Source organism: Herpailurus yagouaroundi, unplaced genomic scaffold (genome assembly GCF_014898765.1).
Source record: "Herpailurus yagouaroundi ecotype Mexico unplaced genomic scaffold, PumYag 141, whole genome shotgun sequence".
NCBI classification, from domain to species: domain Eukaryota; kingdom Metazoa; phylum Chordata; class Mammalia; order Carnivora; family Felidae; genus Herpailurus; species Herpailurus yagouaroundi.
In genome coordinates, this window is record NW_024412396.1 from 3,457,455 (window position 1) to 3,479,915 (window position 22,461).

The window sequence follows — 22,461 nt, forward strand, 5'->3', positions numbered from 1 at the left end:
TCTCTTTCCCTAATGCGTTAGAACAGGGACTTGTTTTGTTCACTGCTCTATCTCCAGTGTCTCTATAGAGGAGTGTGTGGCATGTAGTAGGCATCTCATAAATGCTTGTTGAATGGAGGGATGGATGAACAAATTACTCAGTCTATTGCTTATTTCCTAAACTAGGTTCTAAGTACCTTAAGGGTAGATGCCCCCACCTTATCATCTCTGTGCTCTAATGTGAACTTATAAACACTGACAACATATGTACAGTGACTGAAACAATTTGTATTATGCAGAAACCATCTTAAACAAGCACAAGTTGACTAGGTACTGGAAATGCTGGAATTCGAGAGAGCAGAGTTCCCAGCCAGGCTGTCATTAAAGAGCTGTGTGGTCTGAGAAAACCTGTCTTATATGGGCCTCTGTTTCTCATCTGAAAGGCAAGTCTTAGACTAGATTTTGAAATCCCAGTCAGCCTTGAATTTTTGTGGTTGTAAATTTAGGGTAATTGCATATTCACTTGACAAATGTTTTTGGTTTTTTTCAATATTTATTTTTGAGAGAGAGACAGACAGAATGCAGGCAGGGGAGGGGCAGAGAGAGAGGGAGACACAGAATGCAAAGCAGGCTCAAGGCTCTGAACAGTCAGCACAGAGCCTGACTCAGGGCTCGAACTCATGAACCACAAGATCAGGACCTGAGCTGAAGTCAAATGTTTAACCAACTGAGTCACCCAGGCGCCCCAACCACTTGACAAATGTTTACTGAGCTGGGTTCCAGGAACTAGTTGGGGGTAAAAAAAAAAAAAAGTCTCAATCTCAAGAGCTCCCAGACTGAAGGAACAAAGCAAAATAGGGTCAGCTCAGCCACAACAATTGAGTGTTAAAGAGGCAAAGAAGCATGCCCTGGGGAAGGGCATTCTAAGCCAAAGAAATGGCTGTACAAAGGCAGGAGGCACGGAGACAAAGAATTGTTGGAGCCAAATGGCTTTTGTATGCAGAGAGGTATGCCCTGCATCCCACAAAGCTGAAATCTATTCCAGCCAGGGGAACATTCACAACTGGAAAATAGCCAGATGGGGCAGGCCCAGAGCCTAAACTGTTCAAATTTAGGAAGGACCCAGCAAGTTCTCTCAGGGCTTCCTGTGAGATCTGACTTTTTCCTCACTGGTCTGTGGCGCCTCCAAGGCCACCCACACCGTTTCCACCTCCCCAGCTCACGACAGGCCCAAGTCTGGGCACAAAAGGCAGACCAATTTTTGGTATTTTGTTGGTACCTGGTTGGATTTGGGGGAAAGGGCAAGTTCTAACTGATCGGGCGCCCAGAGTGGGGTAGGGCAGTTGCCCCCGGCATGACCCGACCTAGTCTAGTAGTTTAAGTTCCCTTGTTACCAAGCTTGCTGAGGGGGGGCGAGACTGGGACTTGCTCCACTCTCATTGGTCAGCAGAGAAGTGCCACCGAGGAACCCTTGTTGCCAGAGGCAAGAACGAGAGCCCATTGGTCAGGACACCTCACAATGGCCCCAGCAGCGCACAGGATTCTTCCGATTGGTTCGCTGTCTGCCTCGGGAGACCCCTGTTGCCTCGACGCCCAGCAGGCTCCTTGGCGCCCTGGAAAGAGCGCTTCCCAAGCCCACCCCCGTTCCCCATTGGCTGTCGTGGGGGCTGCCGCCATCTAATGACGGAGGCGCAAAGCACCCGTGGGCGCGCTCCCTGCGGCAGGATCTAGTCCCGCGGGAGGGCGACCCTGCCGGGACTACAGGTACCGAAGCTGAGTGCAAGACTCAGGCGCCCGGCACTCCTGCGGAGGACCCCCTGTTCTCCCTCGGGACCTGATCTGGAGCCCAGCCCGGACCTGCCCTCGGGGAGCTCTGCACCTCCAACCTGGAACCCAACCCGAAAGGCCCCAGTAAGTTCGAAGCACCCACGCGGCGTGTGAACCCGCTCAGGGCAGACGGAGAGGGGAATCCCAACTGTTGTGTGTGCAGTCAGTGCCTCCATTTGCTTCTCGCCTTAATCCTTTATCCACCGATTATTGGCTCCTTTTATTTGGCATTCGGGGTCCACCTCGGTGCCACCTCTCCAAACCCTTCGTTCCAACGGTGTTGGGAAGTCCCTCGCCGCAAAGAATTCCGATTGAGATCCGAACGGAGGAGTGGCGGAGACGGGGGTGAAACCCCTGTGGGACAATGTTCTACTATCCCAACGTGCTTCAGCGCCACACCGGCTGCTTCGCCACCATCTGGTAAGGGCAGGGCCCTGCGCGCCGGGAGGGGCACCCAGGGATCCCAGCCTGACACCCCCTCCCCACCGTCCATTCACACCCCCGACCCCTCCAGGCTGGCAGCGACGCGTGGCAGCCGGCTGGTGAAGCGTGAGTACTTGAAGGTGAACGTGGTGAAGACCTGGTAAGGCCCAGGAAGGGGAGGAGCGGCCGGGCCTGTGCGGGCAGGGTGGCAGGGCAACTGGATGGATCCGGTTGGCCAGGCTATGGGGTTGGTCCTTGGCACAGGGGTGAGTAGGGCGTTTTTACCCCCAGCGAGGAAATCCTCGATTACGTGCTGGTACGAGTGCAGCCCCCGCTGCCCGGTCTACCGCGGCCCCGCTTCTCCTTGTATCTCTCAGCCCAGCTGCAGATTGGCGTGATCCGGGTCTACTCCCAGCAATGCCAATACCTCGTAGGTAAGTCCGGGAAGGCTCGGAGATGGGGCAGAGCTGAGTGGCCCTCGGCGAGGCCGGCTCTCTACCTTGCCCTCCCTGCCCACAGAGGACATCCAGCACATTCTGGAGCGCCTGCACCGTGCCCAGCTGCAGATCCGCATTGATATGGTAGAGACTGACCTGTGAGTGCCCCCCTGGGACCAGCCCGTTAAGCTTTTTTTTTTTTCCTTAAATTTTTAAAATATTTTTTGAGAGAGAGAGCATGTGAGCAGGGGACAGGCAGAGAGAGACACACACACAGAATCTGAAGCAGGCTCCAGGCTCTGAGCTGTCAGCACAGAGGCCAACACGGGGTTCAAACTCACCAGCTGTGAGATCATGACCTGAGCCGAAGTCAGAGGCTTAACTGACTGAGCCACCCGACACCCCCCACCCCTGCCCTTCAGCCTTTAGAGGGCAACCTTAGCCCTCTGCCTCAGTACCTGACAGCCCACACTCTCTCTCAGACCCAGCCTGCTGCTTCCTAACCGCCTGGCCATGATGGAGACCCTGGAAGATGCTCCAGACCCCTTTTTTGGAATGATGTCTGTGGATCCCACACTTCCCAGCCCCTTCAGTATCCCTCAGGTAGGGCTCCCCAGAGACAGCTCAGGGGGACTGTCGTGGTGGACCCACCCAGACAAAACCCATTCCACTTGTCTATTCAAGGCCAACTTAGAAGCAGCTCTTATCCGAACTTATTTCCACCCAGTTCCCACTGCCAAGGGTTTAATCCAGGCCCTCATTGTTTCTCAGCCCTGGGTTTCCCTATCTATGTCCTCCTCTATCCACATTCTAACACCTCTACAGCTTAATACAATGCTACTTCCTTCCTTCAGACACCTTCTGTGGCTCCCCACTGCAGATAGAGTACTAGCATTAGAGCTCTCCATGCCCAGGTCTAGAACTAGCTACCGTCTCTTAGCATATCCCTTAAGCATCTTTGGCTCCCAGACACTGGTCTGGCCCCCATGTCCCAAAGATGCCATGTTCACTTCTTTGCTTGTGCTGTTTCCCTAGTCCATAAGGGTCATCCTCATTTTCTACTAGTTAAGTCTTACACATCCTTAACAGACCTGGCTCAAATACTATCCTTTTCTATGAGACTTTATCACTGGCCAGAACCAAATGTTTTGGAACTCATCGCTAAGGGGCTTGTTTCACCCTTTGTGTTGACTCTTGCCCAGGTCCTATACAAACCTGTCATCATGTTGGACCATAAGCTCCTTAAGACCAGGAACCTTTTCTGTTCCTCTGTCCCCAACAACACTTGACATAAGGGTACAGTGCTTCGTGTACAGACAGATGGACAAAGAGTAGATAATGGCAGGAATGGGAGGAAAGGCGTGCATATGGTGAGTTCACCGCATACAACTGTCAGTGCCACAGGGCTTAGGCATGAAGGAATATTTTCGTCCATTGTCTGAATAAGGCTGTGGAAGTGAGAAAACAGCAGCTAAAGATGAACCCTTCCTTTTGTCCCCAATCCTCCCCAAAGATTCGACACCTTCTTGAGGCTGCAACCCCAGAGAGACTTCTTGAGGAGATCCCTCCTGAAGTCCCTATGGAGCCAACGAAGCCAGGTGAGCAGAGAGGGTTCTTTCCGGGGAGAGGCATAGGAAGGCCCCAAAACTGAAGAAATGACCATCATTGAGCTTCTCTTAAGGGCCCTGCCCTTTGTGTAACCTCATCTCTGCCTCACAGGAGTCCTATGAGATCAGAATCTTACCCCTTTTTACAGAGGAGGAAAGTGAGGCCCCTAGTGGTTAAGCAGCATAGTCAGGTTCAGATTGGCAGTGACTGGCCTGGGCCTGACCAGAACCCAGGTTGACTTGATTGTAGAGTCCATGTTTTTGCCTCACCACATGGGGTGGGAACCTGGAAAGAAGTAGAGGGGCTGGGGTGACTTTCCTGCCCCTCCAGACAGGATCCCGGTCACTGTGCTGTCCCCAGAGGCCATCACCCTCCAAGAGGCAGAGCCCATACGCATGCTGCAGATTGAGGTGAGTTGTACCCCTACAGTGGGGCCTGAGGCCTGCCTCTGGCGGCCCAGCCCACCTTGCATTTATCCACTCCTGTCTGCCCCGAGTCCTGCCTTCTTGTTTCCATTTCACCACTCCCTGCCCCTGTTCCTTGAGCGCCCAGTGGGCCTCCTGCTGCCTGTCTTTCAGACCCAGTCTCCTAGATCCACTTGCCTTTTTCAGAAATGGAACTGTGTCCTCTTTCCCCTCTCCTTACTCTCCCTCTTTGGACAGGGTGAACGGGACCTTCCGGAGGTCAGCCGGCGAGACTTGGAGCTGCTGATTGCCGAGGAAGAAGAAGCTATCTTATTAGAGGAACGTGAAGGTAGGCCTATCTGGCTGCCTATGGCCCGTGCGGCACTGGATGGTCAGAGCCCTGACATGGGCAGTCTGGGCCTGGGCAGTGCTCCCATCTCCTCTCTTCTGTGCTCTGAGACCTGATCTTCTCTCTGCAGAGTACAAGGAGGAGCCCCGGGTCCTGGAGGGAGACATATTACCCTCGCTTTCACCTCCAGCTCTTGCACAGTAAGGGCAGGACCCTCTGGGCCAGGTAGGGGGTCAGTGCTGGGAGGGGTGTCTTCATTTCTCACCCATTTTCCCTCAGGGTGGAAGGGGCAGCAGAGCCACTTCCGGTCCCAGTCCCCGAGGAACCGAAGCCAGCAGGCTGGGAGCCTGAGGCCCTACTTACTGGTGAGTGCCCATCGTGCCTGTACAGCTACTGCACACAAGGGCCCTGGATTCCAACTTGCTGAAGGGAGGCCTTCTTGCTGGTGGCTGGGTGACTGTAAGGGCAAAGGCTGTGTGGCAGAGCCAGGACCTAGAGTGTTTTTGCAGAGGTGACCCCTCCACCAGAGCTGCGTCTGCCAGCCCCTCCCAGCCCAGAGGTGAGTAGTGCCCCTTCCAAGTCTCTTCCCCTCCCAGAGCTGCTCATCTGTATTCGGCTTCCCCAAGCCCTGGGCCACTGCTAGCCTGCCTGGGCCTTTGGGCAAATGGGTAAAAGGTACCCCTGCTCACACTTCATTTATCTAGACTGCCCTTCTCAGCTGGGCCCCTCACATGAGGTTGGAACTGCAGGTACTCAGAGGCCGTGTCCAGCTCTTTCTCGGGGCACCTCTGGGGTGGGGATATGGGGCTTGTACCACTAAGGTGGTGGGAAAGGGAATCATGGGCAGCCTTGCCCCCACTTCCCCTCCAACTCAGCAGAGGAGGCCCCCAGTTGCCCCATATCCTGTGAGCCCACCTGCTCGTCGCCGTCGCCGCCGCCAGTTACTGTTCTGGGACAAGGAGACTCAGATTTCCCGGGAGAAATTCCGGGAACAACTGCAAACCAGAGCCCACTGCTGGGAGTGTGTGAGTGCAGCCTAGGCTCTGCTGGGGATGGAGGGAGGCAGGGCGGGCCTGGGGCAATGCATGCTGGGCCTTCTAAACTCTGGGGGGATGGGGGGGGGGTTACATAGGGAACAATCCCCAAAGTGCACGTGTTCCGGGGCTTTGAATGTACACAGCTCTGTGTTCCTTGAGTGACCCCACTTAGCATATCCACAGGCCCCAGTTAGTAGTGAGTGGGGCAAGCAGGGGCATGAACCTGAGAGTTGGAAGGTCAGAGGCCTTGGAACAAAGTATTGCAAAGAAGTGGAGGAGGGGCGGGGAGAGTGGCTCTCTCCTAACTGGGCTTCTGGCCCTCCCTGCCATGCAGCCAAAGGTGCAGCCTCCTGAGAGGACCATCAGAAGCCCCACGGAGCTATTCCAAACCCCAACTCACTGTAAGGAGCGGTGGGAGTTGGCATGTGGGATCTTCTGAACCCACATTCCTCACTTGGTGTTCCTCACACCTCAGACCCCATCCCCACTGCCCACCCCCTCCCCAGCTGGCTGGTTACCCCCAGAACTGCTGTCTTTCTGGACCCGCTGTGCCCAGCCACCCCCAGAAGCACTCAGGCGAAGGCCACCCCTGGAGCCTGAAGAGGAGGCTGAGGAGGAGAGGAGGAGGACTGAAGCTCTGAGCGATATTGAGGTAACTGCACCCTTCCTCCTTCGTCAAGAGGCTGCCTTCTTCCCCCCCCACCCCCCCCATGGGAGCCATTGGTGCTGGGTCCATCCCCTAGTGCAGGCCAGTTCAGGGCTGGGACTGCTTCACCCTACCCCAGATGTTTCTGACACTCGGGGTCTTAGTTCTCGCTCTCCCACCCCCAGGTCCTGAGAGAGGCCCAGGAGCCCAGCGGGCCCCTCATGCTGTCTTCAGGTAGGTACCTGGAGAAGGGAGAGGACCACCACCCCAGCCCCGGTCCCGGAGAACTGGTACCCCGATGCTCTTATTAGAAGGGAGTGATTAACATGAGGGAGCATAGATCTCTTCAGCTCTCCCACTGGGCACTTTTAATAAGTCACTGCACAGCCACGGCTTCTGGGTCAACCAGCTGGCCTCAAGGTCCTGCCTGCTCAGATCTAAGCAGATCCACTCTCGACCTCTCCCTCCCCCAACAGAACTCTCTCTAGAAGCGGCCGAGGAGGAGAAGACCCGCATCAGCCTCATCCCTTCAGAAGAACGGTGGTAAGCCACCAGCCCCGGCGAACTCAAATATTCCCCTTGTTGCTGTCACAGCTGCCACCTTCCCTGTTCCACCTGACTCCCATGTTCTCCCAGGGCCTGGGCCGAGGCAGAGCAGCCAGAGGCCCCTGCACTGCCTGTGGTACCCGAACTCCCTGAAGTGCCTATGGAGTTGCCTTTGGAGCTGCCCCTGGAGCCCGAGCTGCTGTCGCTGGAGGCTGTGTATAGGTATCAGGGAGACAGACGGTGTCTCGGTGGGGCGGGCCCAGGCTGAGACTTCAGCTGACAGTCCTTGATCCCTACAGGGCAGTGGCACAGGAGCTGCAAGCCAACAGGGAGCCCGATTTCAGCAGCCTGGTGTCCCCTCTCAGCCCTCGCAGGGTGGCTGCCCGGGCCTTCTATCTGCTGCTAGGTGAGTGTGGGCACGAGGTGCAATGTGGGGGACGAGGACACAGAGGCCCTACGCGGACTCCCCCTGACTGGCCCTGTCTTCTCCCCTTGAGCAGTGCTTGCAGCACAACAGATCCTTCGCTTGGAACAAGAGAAGCCATACGGGCGCCTCCTGATGCAGCCGGGGCCCCGATTCCACTGCGGTTAGAACTAATTCACAAGCTGCCAGGATACTGGTTACATTAAATATGTCTTGCCTGCCTCATTTCTGAACATCTCCGTGCTTTCTGCTGTCAGAGCTACTGTTTTTCAAGCAGAAATTGAACTGCCTTTATTTAGCGTAGGATGTCAAGGCTCCATTCGTGTTGTTCCACAGCAGAACACATCCAGAGACGCCTCTGCAGGGCAGCGGGCAGGGCTGAGATTCCAAATGGCCACGAGGCCCAGAATCTTTGGTAAGGCATGAGCTGCACTGGGCTGAGAGGTGCTCTCCGGGTCTGGGCAGGCTCTGTTCTCTCTGGCCCGGCTGCAGCTCAGTCTAGGTGAGGCCCAGGACGGCCTGGAGCTCCTGAGCTTTGTCACCAGGCAACAAGCCCAGTGCTGAGTGGAAGCTGTCGGTGTGCTGTCTGGCCAAGAATGTCAGGAGCAGCAGCAATGCGGCCTTGGTATCTGGGTGGAAAGTGCAGAGGGAGAGATCCCGCACGGACTGGCCCCCCCCCCCCCCCAGCTGCCCCAGGCCCTGTGACCCCTGGCCCTGCCCACTACTGCCACCCTCACCTGGTGGGATCTTATTGTCGGCCAGAATGAGGCTGCAGATGCGCAGGAGCTCAGGAGCCACATCTACAACCTGTGAGAAAAGAAAGGCTGACTTAGGGGTGGCAGCACCCTTGAGCCCGGGTCCAGGGGGGCAGTGGTAGAGACCAAAGAGAGGGAGAATCTCCCACCAGGGATACTTTGAGTGTGATACCAATTCACATCCAAGAAAACTGTGAAACATGAGAAGGACCCAAGAAACATGGTAGTAGTAATTGTTTTTGAAGGAGACAGGATTGTGACCAAAGAGGAATGAAGTTAAGAACACAAGAATCCCCTGGTTGCTCTTCAGATCTATTAAGTCTTTCACCTTTTATTTTAAAGAAAGACCAAAAGAATCCCAGACACTTGGGAGCCCCACCAACAGAACAGTCTCTACAGCAGCACTGGAACAGGAGTCCAAACCTAGCTGGTCAGTTCAGATGAATTCAGGAAGCAGGGCTGCTCTAATTGGAAGGGATGGTGGGGCAGCCCAGGGATACCCACGCCCCATGAGCATCCTAAAGGAGCCCTGGTATAGGAAGTTAGCCTAGGGAAGCTGTGATTTCTAGCTCCCCCCAGAGTGTGCAAATGGCCAGGCACGATGGAGCCTCCCTAGGAAAAAGCACTAAGGAGCGTCACAGGACAGTTTAAACTGTTACTCTGCGTCAGCTACAAGCGAGGCCAATTCTGCCTGTGACGAGCAGCAAGCTCCCCTGAGGGCCGCCAGCATCAGCATTACCTGGTCAGGGCTGCTCTGGTACAGGAAGCTGAAGAGGTGCCCTATGGTGACCCATTCCTCCAAGTCCTCCTTCAGTGGCAGGGCATGCAGCAGGGCAGCCAGCACCTGGACACAGAGATGCCTCAGGCCCCTTGTTCCGCACCCTCGCACCCTCCTCACCTTCCTGGCTGTGCCTGATGCCCCTGGGTCTCACCTGGGGCTCCGGTTTCCTTGTGGGACTGGCCATCAGCAGGCGGGCAAGTGCCCCACAGATGTTGTCACGGACGCGATCATGGCGCTCCCGTGCCAGGAGGGGCAACAGAAGCCCCAGCAGCTTGGGGAAGTGTCTGGTTCCACAGTCAAGGAACAGGCACGCGGGCAGACCTCTCCTGTCCTCGAGTTCCAGGGATGCTCCCAACCCCACCCAGGCCCTTTCTGCAAACTAAGGATACTCCTGAGCGGGGCGGCCCCCATGTTCTGCCAGCACCCCCAGCCCAAAGATGGCATTGCTCCGCACCTCAGGGTCTGCCTCCCGGGCGGTGCTCAACAGCACAGGGAGCAGCCGAGACACAAACTGGGCTGAGGTGCCACCCAGGCCCTGAATAGACTCCGCCAGGGTCCCCACTGCAAAAGACTTCTCTGCCACTGTGCAGCCTTGCTTCTGGTGGGGGGAGGAGTGAAGTCAGCAGGGACAGAGTGAGGGGCTGGACACAGGGTGCACGGATAGAACGGGGTTCGAAGCCAGAGCACAGATCACTCACCGTCTTGCACAGCAGCAGTGGCAAGAAGCCAGCAAAGAAGGGGGCGAAGGCATCTCCCCCGGCTGCAGCTGCCAGGGCTGGGATGGCCTCTCCCGCGTGCTCCAGCAACATGGCATCATACTCAGCCTGCGGAACCAGGTCAGGGGCTAGAGCACCAGAGCTAGTTCTGTAGCCGTGGGTGCCTCCCACAATGCCCCTTCCAAGCTGGCCATGTTTGAAACACAGCTTTTTCTCCTGGTACACCTACTCTTAGCTATCGATCCAAGCCCACCCCAATCCCCACCTGCCAGCAGCCTTTCCTGAACCTCCAATGCCTTAGTGGGAGCAGGGCTGCATCATTTGGAGCCATTACCAGCCTTTTAGTGCCCCTGGCCTCCCTAGGCCAAGCCCAGGTGCACTGTCCATCTCTGCCCTGTGCAGACTACCCGGACAGTCTGGTCCCACAGTTTGCATCCATGGCCCTTACCTGGTCCTCCTCTTCTTCCTCCTCGTCGGTGTCCTGACAAGCTATCTGCAGGAAGAGAGTTCAGCTCAGCCTGGATCTCCTGCCCCTTCCCCTTTCCATGGAGGGGAGATAGGGAAACCTGGACCTGTAGTACCCTCAGACTATCCCCACTTAGGGCTGAGCCATCTCCTCAGCCCACAGTCCACCCATCCTGCTCACCTTCCTTTGCAGCACCGCCTTGAGCATGTTGCAGAGCTCAGCAAGACGCCCAGGGGGCTGCAACGCGAGGGGCCCGCAGCCGCGCAGCACCCCCGTCAGCGCCTCCAACACGGCCATCACCACCTGGCGCTCCCGCTCCACATTCACTGCCTGCATGTAGGACGGCACCACCCGGGCGAGGGCAGTCTGCAGAGCTGGGGACATTATTAGCTGAAGCCCCGATCAGACCCTGTCCCTCCCTCCAATCGCCCCCTGCTTCCAGGGGCCCTAGCCTCCCCTGCTCACCTGCAGTGTTGGGTTCTGAGGGGCAGCTCTGACAGGCCTTGTGCAGTGCGCAGCAGAACTGACCCAGGGCCTCGTGGGCTGCCTTCCGCACGTTCAGGTGAGGGCACTGCAGGGTGAGGAGGGGCAGGATGTGCCTGCTGTGTTCATGGCCAACGCTGGGCCCTGAGCCCTTGGATCCCACCCACTCTACCAGCCCTCTCACCTCTAGCAGCTTGAATACTTCTTCAAAGACAGTCTCCATGTAGGGAAGGAAGGCCACACTGTGGACAGACAAACATATGGCCACTGGGGAAGGAACTCCCAGGCAGGGTTCCCAGTGCTGGGGAAGGCCGAGGCTCACCTGGTGTTCACGGAGATCTCCCCCAGAGCAGCACAGGTGTCTTCCTTCTCATCGAAAAAGGCATTTTCCACGCTGTACCTAGGGTCAGGTGGGGAGGCAGCAGCCATCAGGCACCAGGAGGGGCAGATCTGGCACTGGGCCCTTGCAAAGCCAGGATTCCTCTGACCAGAATGGCAGCCCTCCGCACCCTGAGATCTCTGAGTCCTCCTCCTCTTCCTCATCCTTGTCCATGAGCTCCTCCTCTTCCTCCCCATCGCTCTCGTCAAACAAAAGGAAGGAGGCGCTTCCATCGTACTGAGGCTGGACAGAGGAGGCACAGCAGGGACTCGAGCTTAGCTGAGCCTGGGAGACAAATGCCAGTCCTGGGCTGCCCTTCCCCAACTGGCCCAGCCCACCCGTTCTCTGCTCACCACAATGCCTTCAGTGGAACGCAGTGACAACAGCATAAGTGTGGTGATTTGTGGCAGGTGTGGCGCCAGGCCCTCACCCATGAGCCCTGATAAGGCTGCAAACAGGCTGTACCTGGGGGAGGCAGGCAGAAGCTGTACAGGCAGAATGGGGAAGCCCAGGAAAACCCCTGATCCAGAAACAGAGAGGACAGGGTTCTCAGGTCAGGGCTGTGGATCCAGTGGGTGGGCAGGAGACATGGGACAGGGGTGGGGTGAGGGCTCACTCACGTGCAGCGCCGCAAGTCAGGGTCGTCTACCTGGTCACACAGGCCCAGCCCTAGCTGGCAGCATTCCTCAGCCAGGGGCCTCATGGGCTCCCCCACTGCTCGAGCCAGCACCCCCAGTGTCTCTGTGGGGACAAGGACTTGGTTAACACTAGGATGTGAAGATGGGTCGGAGGTGTGCGAGGCCAAGACCTGGGGGACCAAAGATGGCAGCTGGGGGGTGATTCAGGAATCCCACTTGTGTTTCTAGGCACAGTGGGAAGGGTGCTTCCTTCGATGAAAAGGAAAAAAACCTGTGTTGCCGGGGGGAGATCTCTGTGAACACCTTGGCCCTTCCCCTGCACTGGGAACCTTGCCTGAGAGCCCCTTACTCACCCAGGCTCTGGATCTGCACAGGCTGAAGGTCCTCATGGCCAGTTAACAGGAATTCCCGCAGGTGCTCCATAATGGTGGGGAAGTAGGGCAGCAGGGAGGCCTGGGCAGCTGTGGCTGGGGAATGGAAGGCCAGTATCAGAGCTGGAGTGAGGACTACCGGTCCATCTGTCACGGACACCCTAGGGAAACCCTGTGCCCTGCCTCCTGCCTCCTTGTCCTCACCAATGGCCCCCAGGGCGCTCACAGCCAGCTCCTTGGCCCGGGAGCTGCTGGGATTCCTCAGAGGCTGCAGCATACATTCCATCAGCTCCGGAAGGTAGGGCTGCACTTTAGGCCCTGTAGGAAAAAGCATTCCTCTAACACCCAGGCCAGGTCTCCTACATTCTGGGGGCCCACTTCCCTCCAGGCTGACCTCTAACATCTAGCCCAGACCTCTTTGGGTGCCTGCCACACCCCTTTCTCTGCCCCAGACAGTGGTTCAGGGAGTTGCACATCCCATTGCCTTCATCCAAAGCTACAGCTCCGTCCCCTCCCTCACATACCCGATTGTCATCACCTACCCAGGTTCTCCACGAAATTCTCCAGGGCATAACAGGCCTTGGCTAGGTGGTTGGTGTGCCCAGAAGGCACCGATTTCAGGTAGGCGAGGAGCAGTGGCATCACTTCCCCTGAATAGCTGCTGATATGGGGCTGAAAGAAGGGGAAAGGAGACCCCGAGTCAGCTCAACCGCGGGTATGCCCTCAAAGCACGCACCTAAGTGCCAATGGCAGCAGGGATGCCTGAGGAGGGGAAGCTGGCCCCTGGGAGGGGTGGGGACTCTGAAACGCTGACTGCCCATTCAGCCTTGCTGACCTGTAGGTTCTCTGAGAACTGGCCCAGGGCAAACAATGCAGCATTGCGCACAACTTGTGATGGGTCCTCCAGGCCCTTGCACACGATCTGCAGCAGTGGGGACAGCAGTCTGGGTGGGGCAGAACAAGAGAATGTAGTCTGAGGGTCAACACCAGAAAGCCCTAGGCTGGGCCATTCTCATTTCCCCTGGGAAAAAGGCTTTCTCTGTCACCAGACAGTAGGCGCCACCCCTGGTCCCTATAGCTGGGGAAGCCATTTAAATTATTTTCCAAATCAGGACGCCTTTTAGAGTGGCAGAAAGCACTACTGATAATTAAGCTCCAACAATGAGCACAGACCAGGACTGCCATGCGCTGTGTGGTGGTTCTCTCCACTGCCCAGCCTCCCTCTAGGAAAAACGAATAGACACCTACCGCTGTCTGATGTGGTCACCAGCTCCATCGGACAGTACGGCCAGCACCAGGAGCCCAGCCTTGCGCTGGTACGGTCTCTCACTCCGCAAGGCCTCTTCCAGCATGGGCATCTAAGGGAGCAGATGGTACTCTCCAGAAACCCTGGCATAAGCCTGCCATTCCTCCGGCAACTGGCCCTCCACACCTACTAGGACCCAAACATCTTCAGCAATGGGAGACTAGGCACACCTGGGGGTAGGGGCGCCAGAAGGGCAGAGCCACACTTACCAGCAAGGGACAGAGCTTCTCAGGGGGCAAATGTAATGCCAGCATGTCCACGACCTGAAAATGGACAGGAAGACTTTGCTGGACTCCATCTCTGCCCCACAGCTACCTAACACCCTGTTACTACCCCTGTAGCATATCTCACCTGTACAGCAAAGTGCTTGGGAGTCTCCCCCACCAGCCCAATCTCCACCTCTTCCTCTTCTGAATCCTGGTCTTCAGGATCCAGCTGGCCCAGTGGGGGCTCGGCAGCCATAATGGGGAAAAGGGTGTGTAGTAAGGGTGGCAGAAGACGATTCTTCAACAAAGCCTTGAAAGGAAGGTGGAATGGTGTCCCTGAGAATCTGCTCTCAAGATGGACTCACATTAAAAATTCTAGCCTTCTAGGCCATAAAGGGTCTAACAGAAGATTCCCAAACTCCCAGCTAGGAGCTGGGGTGAGGCCAGATCAATTTTAAATATCTAAAGATACCCGGAGATAGACAGAAAGCCCCAGCAGTGAGGTAAGGGATGGAAATGGGGGTGCACTAATGTGCGTCACAGAGTACTCACCTTGCTCTTGACTTTAACCAAGAAAGTGAGGCAGCAGAGAATACGAACACGTATTGCATCACCCAGAGCCACGTTTTTAGCCACCTGCCCAGAGACTAACTTGAATCAGAGACAGGCAAAGAAACTCCCAGCAATATAAGCAGCAGAGGCTGTGCCTGTCCCCAGCTCACCTCCAGGCAAAATGTGAGGACCTCAGAGAGGTGGGAGGTGATGATGGGCACCTCTGACTCTAGCAATTCATCTAGGGCCTCCACAGCCTCACAGGCCTTTGCCTGCCAGACAAACAAGACATAGGGTTACCATGCTCTTCTTCAGTGGACCAGGCTGGGTGCTCCTACACTCTCCTTCCAATAGACCTCTTGCCCACATGTCCTCACCTCATCTACAGGGATCAGAGTCTGCATGGCCACAATGAGCTTGGGCACCAACATCCGCGCAAGAGGCTAGAGGACAGAAAGCATAATACGGGCTCATCTCAGGCCCCAGAAGCTGGCAGCTTCCTCAAAGCCTGGGCACAAGATGAGCCCAGGTACAGCCACCCACAGTATCCCCTCTCAAGTGTTAGGAAGCACAAATGGCAGAGAATCTGAAGTAGTTCTGCATCCTGCAAGAATGAGAATATGAAGACCCAAGAATAGGGAACCAAGAAAGGTGAGGACCCACATCTTACCACGTCATCGGTGCCCAGGTAAGGGGCCATGGTGGTCAGCGTGCGCAGGGAGTAAAAGAGGAGCCCAGGAGAGCCCACCTCACCGAGGGTCTCATTCAGAAGCCGAAGAAGCTCCCGGTGGTGGGGCTGGAAGGCCTCAGGCCGGGAGGTCACCACCACACTTAGCAGCAAAAGCCCCATCTGTTCAGGAGTAGGGGACGAGAGGAAAGCTTACATGGTCTATCCAGCTTCTCGGTCCCTCCATCCCTCCCTCCCACCGACAATGTGCTAATACCTCTCTCTCTGGTATGTGAGGGCTGTGGGTACTGTGCTGAAGAAGTTGCATGAGCTGAGGCCAGGCCTCCAGACCTTCCTTTCGAAAAATGGTGGCTGAGAGCTGGGCCAGGCTAAGGCTCACAGAGTGCCTGCAAACAGGAAAGATTCCCCCGCCACCCCCAATCATCCTCCAGTACCCTCCCCAGCACACGCTGGGCCTGCCTCAATGGGCTGGCCAGGAAAGAAACCTTCAAGTGTGGGCAGAGTGTTTGCCAAGTTGGGAAACATAACACCACTAGTGGCTAACAGGGAGACCAGCAGCATGGTGGGTATGTGATCTGGTGAGCCTGGTTTCATGCAGACTGAATTTCAGTTCTGTTCTTCTGAATAGGATCTGGCAGACCATCACAGCCCATTCTTATGAAGTTTAGTCTTCAACACGGCCTTAGAACCCTTGCTCCACCCTTGATCTAGAACTGAAATCTTCCCTTCTCCCTGCCCCAGGCCCTGCCTGGAGCTGAAAGACAAGGCAGAAACCCAAAGAGGGTCTCAGTAGGGGGTCAGTCAGGATCCCAAGAGGAGGCAGGTAGGCACTTACTGGGTCTCTCTCTGGAAGGCCGACAGGATCAGGGACTTGAGGCTGAAACACAGGTGGCAGGTGTTGGCACTTGGCCGGCCCAGGAGCCGCCTCCGCCTGGCCCCGCCCCGCCCCTGGCCCTGCCCACCTCTCCCGATGCTCAGCTGTCAGCCGTCGCCAGTGGGTGCTCAGTCGTCTGCGGGTCAGCACTGCCGCGAACTGGCGGATCTGGGACGAGGAAGCACGTACGTGAGGGTTTGGGCAGGAAGGTGCTGAACGGGCCGCAGGGGCAAGCTGGGGGCGTGACCAGTGGCGTACTATGAGACGCTCAGCGGGAAGGGGCAGGAGCCTCACCTGAGGATCGGCCGCGGAGGCCAGCAGGTCGCAGAGCGCGGGCAGGGCGGCCGGGTCCCGAAGAACGGTCTGGAGCTGCTCAGTGGCCTGGCGGATAGTTTGGGGGTCAGAGTAGGGCTTTTCCCGCAACCTCCCGCTCGCCCCGGCCGGGTCTACCCTGTCCGTACCCGGCGGATACGCTCGGTGTCCGGCAGCAGCAGCTCCCGCAGGATCTGCTCCAGGCCGGCGGGCTCCATGGCAGCAGCCGAGGAGCCGCTACTGGGTCGGGAGGGGGGGAGGGACAGCACGTGGAGGCCCCGAAACCCATTTCCGGCGGAAAGGGCGTTGCTCCGAGCCCCTCCCGTCACCAGGGTGATTCAACTAGCTTCCCACCCGGAGCTCCGGCTTTGCCACTTCCGTTGGCCTCAGCGCCGGCTGAGCCGCGGAAACATGCCCTGGCAGTGAAGGTTCCCCCAGTCGAGAGTTCCCAAGCTCCGCGTAAAACTCGAGTTCCGTGCGTGCCGGGCCGACCCGGTTTTCTAAAGGGACACTACCCTTAACCGCAGGGCTCGAGTTCCTATATCCAGACCAAACCCTCCAACTACAGGATCCTTTTTCTTAATAAATTTTATTTTGATAATTGTAAAAAGAAAAATCAGGACCAAAACTAAAGGCAACATAAAAAGTTCAAATATATACTCCTTATATAATAGAGATTTGTAATTTCCAGGCCCTCCGGGGGGAAGAGGGGCCCAAAGGGCAAAGGGGAAGTAGATAATGCCATCACACAATTCAGTCAATCAGAAGAGACGTTGGTAAGAGATCAGTGGGCCTCTGGACGTGAAGAATGGGAGAAAAGATCAATAGTTTTGCCACCCAAAACTTAGTCCATCTTGAGGTTAACATAGATATAACGGATGAACTTTAGGGAAGAAAAAAAGGAGATGGTGCCTAGCATGAGGAAGAAGACATAACCAGTGAGTAAGGAGTAGCCAAAAAATTCTACTGTCTGTACTGCCCCTGACATGTTGGAGCGCCGAGCATAGTAGAAAACCGAGTAGAGGAAGATGAAGAGCCCAGTGGAGCCAACACTCAGCACAGATCGCCACCACCAGCGGTAATCCTCCCCAGACAACTGGAAGTAGGTGAGCGCAATGGAGATGCAAGCCCCCACACTCAGCAGGATGGCGAAGACAAAGAAGAGGATGCCATACAAAGTGTACTGTTCCCGACCCCATACTGTGGCAAAGATGTAGTACAGCTCCACAGAGATGGCACTGTGAAGAGAAGAGAGGATACACAGCATTAAAGGGCTGTGCACTGCCAGCACAGTGGCCAGGTCAAAATCCAGCCACCCCCTCCATGTTACCGGGTCACTGTGGAAAGTGGGTCCACTCCACTCCCTGCCCTACAGTTCCTGGCTCCGTGGGGACTCTTTTACCCATGACTAGCTGTGCTCATTTGAAGAACAGCTTCCCTGATAGGTTGAGAGCAAGGATCCTGTCTGTTTTATTTTCTGCTCTATATTATCTGCCTGGCACTAGAGGTACTCAAAAAATTGGACAGGCAATCACATGGGCTTTAAGCCCCAGCTGGTGCCTGTGGACACTAAAGTCAGAAACCAGGAAGGCAGTGAACGGAGCAATGTCTTTGGAGAGCTTTATAAGTGAGCCACCCTCATCTTTGAGTTGATTTAAGCTGAGTCCTGCTTGGATACAGGAGGAACTATTTAATGATCTCTTAATTGTGCACCTGAACCAGGGATCATCACTCTTGTTGGGTCAGGGTACTGAGAAGGGCAGTTAAAGTCGGGAACCTGAGAGTGATGGCCAGAGCATAAAGGGAGGATACCTGAAAGGCAGGAAGCCTCCAACCGTCATGTGGATGAGCGTAGACTTGTACCAGGGCTGGGGCGGGATTTCCCGGGCGATGTTCTTGGTGCGACAAGGTGCATCAAAGGAGCTAGCGTTGTTCTTCCCAAAGATGCCTCCAATGACAGTAAGGGGGAAGCCCACCAGCAGCCAAACCGTCAGAAGCAGCAGGATGGTGGTGGCTGGCAGAGCCTGTGTCGAACCATTAGCCCAGTGCACTGAGTTCACCACACTCCATGTCAGGAAGAAAGGCACTGCAGGGATGGGCCCCCAGAAGGAGGGTCAGCTATAGGAACATCCCTGGGGCCACCCACTCTGACTAGACCTAACAGGGAGAGAGATGAAGCATCCTGCTCCCAGGCTGACCTCCCCTTTTCACATCCCATAGTTCTCAGTTCCTTATCTTACCAACATCCCTTCCCCCATCCATTATCATTAAGGGTCAAGGCAGCTGTTACATAATGATCAAAGAGAAACACAATCCCCCTGCCTCCCAGGGCTTGTTCTGCTGTAGCATTGGTGATTCCTAGCATGACCCATTCCTTTGGCTTAAGGCCCTATTTTCAGAAAATCCTCTTCAAACATAAATGTGACGGGAGTATAAATCAGACACTCAAGATTGGGAACACGAAAGGTTCAAAATGCATACTACTACTGCTGCCTTTGAAAGGACAAGCTGGCTTGTAAGGCTAGAGTGGGGTAGCCGCCTGCAAATAAAAAAAAACAAACTTATTTTGGCGGGGACACCTGGGTGACTCAGTCAGTTAAGCGTCCGACTTTGGCTCAGGTCGTGATCTCATGCTTTGTGGGTTCAAGCCCCATATCAGGCTCTCTACTCAGTGCAAAGCCCACTTCAGATCCTCTGTCCTCCTCTCTCTACCCCTCCCCCACTGATGCGTGCACATGTTCTCTCTCAAAAATAAACGTTAAAAAAAAAATTTTTTTTTTAAGTAGGCTCTAAGCCCAGCGCAGAGCCCAATGTGGGGCTTGAACTCACAACCCTGAGATCATGACTTGAACCAAGATCAAGAGGGGGCCACCTAACCGACTGAGCCATCCAGGTGCCCCCAAGAGTGTTATTTCACTCTTAACATAATGGTTAAGAATACAGGCTCTAGAGTCAGACTGCCTGCATCTGAAACCTGGTTTGCTTCCTCTTAGGAGTGTAATTTCAGGCAAATTGCTTAACCAGCCTTCAATTTCCTCATCTGTAAAAATGGGGACAATATTAACTCCCGCATAGGGCTATTGTGGAGATTAAATGCGATGAAGGCATGCAGAGTGCTTACCATGCTGCCTAGAATATTTTAAGGACTTAATTTTTAAACTATGCAAAAGAAATGCAGTCTTGTCTTTTGAATGGTTTTCTTGTTTCTTTTGCCCATTTTCATTCCCTTAAGGCCTTACTCTAATTCTATCCCAGGTTCCATGATGTGTTGTAAGTTCCTAAACCCTCAGTCGCCAGGCCAGCCCACCAGGGAAAGGGCAATCCTCACCAGAGAAGAGGCTGGTGGTGAGAATGATGTTCCACACCCAACGCTCGCCTCCAATCTGCCGGTAGAAGTGGCTGGACACGTAGCCAGAGATGCAGCAGGTCAGGGCATACAACAAGATGGCTGCCGAGTTAATGGCCCCATGACGGTGCACATTGAACATGCCCAGCAGCGCCATGACAATAATGCCTGTAGGGTAGTAGTGGAAAGCCTGTGTTAGGTCTCCCCTGTCCCTTTTCTGACAACTTCAGAGGAATCATCCCCCTTTCTCCCAGACCCAAGGAAAACAATATCCCCTAATTCTGTTGTTCAGCAAACCCACAACTGAATATACACATGCTTGTTAAAGCCACCCACCCCTTAGGTTTGCCTCTCACCTTGGAAAGAAGAGAAGATCTGCAGATCTTTCCAGAACAAACCACCAACTTAGTTCTACCCCTTGAGAGAAATCCCTGATTAATTTTTATCACCTCACCAGTGCCAAGGGCCAGGAACTGGGCACCCACACCAAGCACAGCACAGAGCAGACCACGGTATGGAGGGAAGCGGAAGACATCTGTATGGATAATTTTCCAGCCATTGTCACCTTGATCAAAGTCATCACCAGAACCTGCAGAGGTAGTCTCCTCATCCAAGTTGTATCGAGCCAGGTCGTTTCGAAGCACACGCATGAGAATGACAGCCACAAAACCCACCAGTAAAAACACAAGCACCATGGAATTGATGATGGACAACCAATGGATTTCCAGTGTTCGGGGAAAGAAACCATTGTCATCGCCACGGCGCCTGTCACTCCGACGTTCCACTGAAGTCTCAGACCAGCGCACGCTGTAGGTGTGGGTGAGGCCTAAGAACTCATCAGGTCGTAACCCATCTAAGCTGTGGGGCTTGACGTCCCGCACAGAGACGTTGGCAAATATAATTCGGTCTCCGTGGAATTCTAGGTGGAAGTCCAGATGGGTCCAAAGCCCTATCTTGTGGCTGTGAGGCAGGAAGCCACTCTCCTCCATGTAGCCCACAAAGCCACGGATTGGCAAATCATCCACTACAAATTCAAAGTAATACAGTTCCTCAATGGCCTGGCGCAGTTGCTCCACCTACAAAGAGCAAGTCAGGAGTCAGATATGGCCTCCCCAGGCATAGTGTTAGAGCAAGGTTCCACAGCCTGGACACTTCTGACATTCTGGGCTGGATAATTTTTATTGTGGGGAGCTGTCCTGTGCACTGTAATATGTACCATCCCTGGCTTCTTCCCACTAGGTGTCAGTAGCACCCCCCCCCCAACCCCCTCCCGGCAGTGACAACCAAAATTATCTCCAGACATTGCCAAATATCCCTTGGGAGACAAAATTGCCCCCTGCTGAGAACCACTAGGTTAGAACCTAGTATGCTGGGATTCTCCAAAACAAGCAATGTGACTTGACAGGGTTAAGGTGTAGAAAAAGGAGAAAGGCAAGGTGTCAGAAGGTCTGGAGTAGACTAAAGAAAAGTGCCCTAAGATAGGATTTGCTAAAGAAAAAAAAAGCATCACGGGAAAGATTAGAGTGTAAAGGAGCCAGTTAAGAAAGCCAAGAGGTAAGTATGGAAGGAAACAACTATATAGAAGTGATAGTTGGGACCTTATTACCAACAGAGCAGCCTGGAGTCCGGAGCCCTGGGCTCTAATATCACCTCTGCAATTCAGTATCCATGTGGTCTTGGAAAGTCACTTTTGAGCAAATATGTTTCTTTCTCAACTGAATGCAAATAATACCACCTGTCCTGACTACCTGGTGGGATTGTAGTTAGAGTTAAGTCAGATCATTTCCATAAAGGTGCTATAAGACCATAAATTGTAAGACACTGTTTAGTCCCTGGGAGGGAGGGCTGACTTCTAGCCAATGTGGAGAGGCTGACCTGTGCAGAACTGAGCTGCATGTGGCACAGGATTCTCTTCTCCACATTCTCCCGAAAACGTATCTCGTACAAAGACTCAGCCATTCGGTCCCCATCCAACACTTCACCCAGGCTAAGGCTTTTGTGTCGTATCTTCTCAGGGCAGCAGACCGGAAGCTGATAGTAGTGGTAAGTCTCCTGAGGGTTGTGGTAGGGTCCCACTTTGTTGACATATAGAATGACGGGGTCACCGGCCTTGTAGTGTGTCACACCTTCCACCCCAGGCTCATGGCCTGTGCCCAGCAGCAGCATCAGAAGTGACAACCACTGGTAGCTCCAACTCCGCGGGTGCCCTAGGACTGTCATCCTTAAGGCAGCAGAACCTGTTTGGGGGAGTCCTGCAGTTATGGAAACCAACTCCTGATGCCCCAGGTCAAGTCGTTCGAACCGCTCCAATTCCTCCCCTTGGGTTCTCCAACCCTCCTTCGGGAGGCCGCCTCCCGACCCCCAGACAACACTGTCACACTGTCCTCCTTTGCTCTCCTGTTCTCTCAGTCTGGGGCCCCCCTCCCGCAGCCCGCCTGCCCGGGACCTCCCCGCGCTCCAGCCCGTTTCCATGGCAACGCCACGCGGCCTCGCACCTCGGGCACCTTCCCGCGGCCCCCGCGGGGTCCTCACCGCACGGGAAGGGCTGGCCGAGGCGGCGCCCGCGGCCTCTGCGGCCCCGTAGCTGCCCTTGGGTTCCTGCCGGGGTCTCCCCCCTGAGCGGCGCGCTAGCGGCGGCCCGGGAAGGACCTGACGACCGACCTCCACGGGGTTGGCCGCCGCGGTGCCTGATCGCAGCGGCTGTTGCCACACCATACGGTAGACCGCACTGAGTTCAGTTAAGTGTTCGCCGACTAGCTTTCTCCAGTCGGGAGCCCGGCCCAGCTCTGGAGAGCCCGCAAGGCCCGGCTAGCCCGTCCCCCGGCGGTGGGCCCTCCCGGCGATCTGGAGAGCAGCCCGGGACACGTCAGTCTTACCACTTCCGCCTCACCCGCGGGGACCTCAGCCG

General features: G+C 55.4%; 3 protein-coding genes across 7 annotated transcripts; 1 reads left to right on the forward strand and 2 right to left on the reverse strand.

Annotated features, from left to right (window-relative positions):
* The first annotated feature begins 695 nt into the window (after positions 1–695).
* REC8 (REC8 meiotic recombination protein) lies at positions 696–7,905 on the forward strand. Of its 3 annotated transcripts, none has more exons than XM_040476752.1 (19): positions 696–2,226; positions 2,321–2,389; positions 2,521–2,663; positions 2,749–2,824; positions 3,149–3,269; positions 4,180–4,264; positions 4,605–4,684; positions 4,937–5,027; positions 5,158–5,227; positions 5,307–5,392; positions 5,537–5,586; positions 5,903–6,052; positions 6,399–6,465; positions 6,571–6,716; positions 6,896–6,944; positions 7,187–7,253; positions 7,347–7,478; positions 7,556–7,662; positions 7,757–7,905. In XM_040476752.1, exons 1-19 carry the CDS (start codon positions 2,171–2,173, stop codon positions 7,846–7,848), a joined length of 1,737 nt encoding a protein of 578 aa, XP_040332686.1. In that variant the 5' UTR covers positions 696–2,170; the 3' UTR covers positions 7,849–7,905. The 3 variants fall into 3 exon arrangements, with proteins under 3 accessions (XP_040332686.1, XP_040332687.1, XP_040332688.1); XM_040476753.1 differs by having other exon boundaries at positions 5,906–6,052; XM_040476754.1 differs by lacking the exon at positions 2,749–2,824 and having other exon boundaries at positions 2,172–2,226; positions 2,321–2,663.
* Positions 7,906–7,943: 38 nt separating this feature from the next.
* On the reverse strand, positions 7,944–16,962 carry IPO4 (importin 4). The gene is made up of 30 exons (XM_040476748.1): positions 16,357–16,962; positions 16,190–16,276; positions 15,984–16,063; positions 15,857–15,898; positions 15,278–15,407; positions 15,004–15,183; positions 14,711–14,776; positions 14,504–14,605; positions 14,334–14,417; positions 13,927–14,091; positions 13,785–13,838; positions 13,518–13,627; positions 13,105–13,213; positions 12,812–12,941; positions 12,474–12,587; positions 12,252–12,365; positions 11,881–12,001; positions 11,614–11,725; positions 11,391–11,503; positions 11,204–11,281; positions 11,066–11,123; positions 10,864–10,969; positions 10,579–10,772; positions 10,381–10,425; positions 9,915–10,040; positions 9,606–9,814; positions 9,368–9,500; positions 9,175–9,279; positions 8,418–8,487; positions 7,944–8,309 (listed from the first exon to the last, which is right to left on the reverse strand). Exons 1-30 carry the CDS (start codon positions 16,423–16,425, stop codon positions 8,179–8,181), a joined length of 3,237 nt encoding a protein of 1,078 aa, XP_040332682.1. The 5' UTR covers positions 16,426–16,962; the 3' UTR covers positions 7,944–8,178.
* On the reverse strand, positions 16,778–22,349 carry TM9SF1 (transmembrane 9 superfamily member 1). 3 transcript variants are annotated; one of them, XM_040476751.1, is made up of 6 exons: positions 22,215–22,349; positions 21,429–21,790; positions 20,008–20,629; positions 19,536–19,721; positions 18,020–18,293; positions 16,778–17,445 (listed from the first exon to the last, which is right to left on the reverse strand). In XM_040476751.1, the coding sequence occupies exons 2-6, from the start codon at positions 21,771–21,773 to the stop codon at positions 17,052–17,054; spliced, it is 1,821 nt and encodes a 606-aa protein (XP_040332685.1). In that variant the 5' UTR covers positions 21,774–21,790; positions 22,215–22,349; the 3' UTR covers positions 16,778–17,051. The 3 variants fall into 3 exon arrangements, with proteins under 3 accessions (XP_040332685.1, XP_040332684.1, XP_040332683.1); XM_040476750.1 differs by lacking the exon at positions 22,215–22,349 and adding an exon at positions 22,086–22,200; XM_040476749.1 differs by lacking the exon at positions 22,215–22,349 and adding an exon at positions 22,049–22,192.
* Between the last annotated feature and the right edge of the window lie 112 nt (positions 22,350–22,461).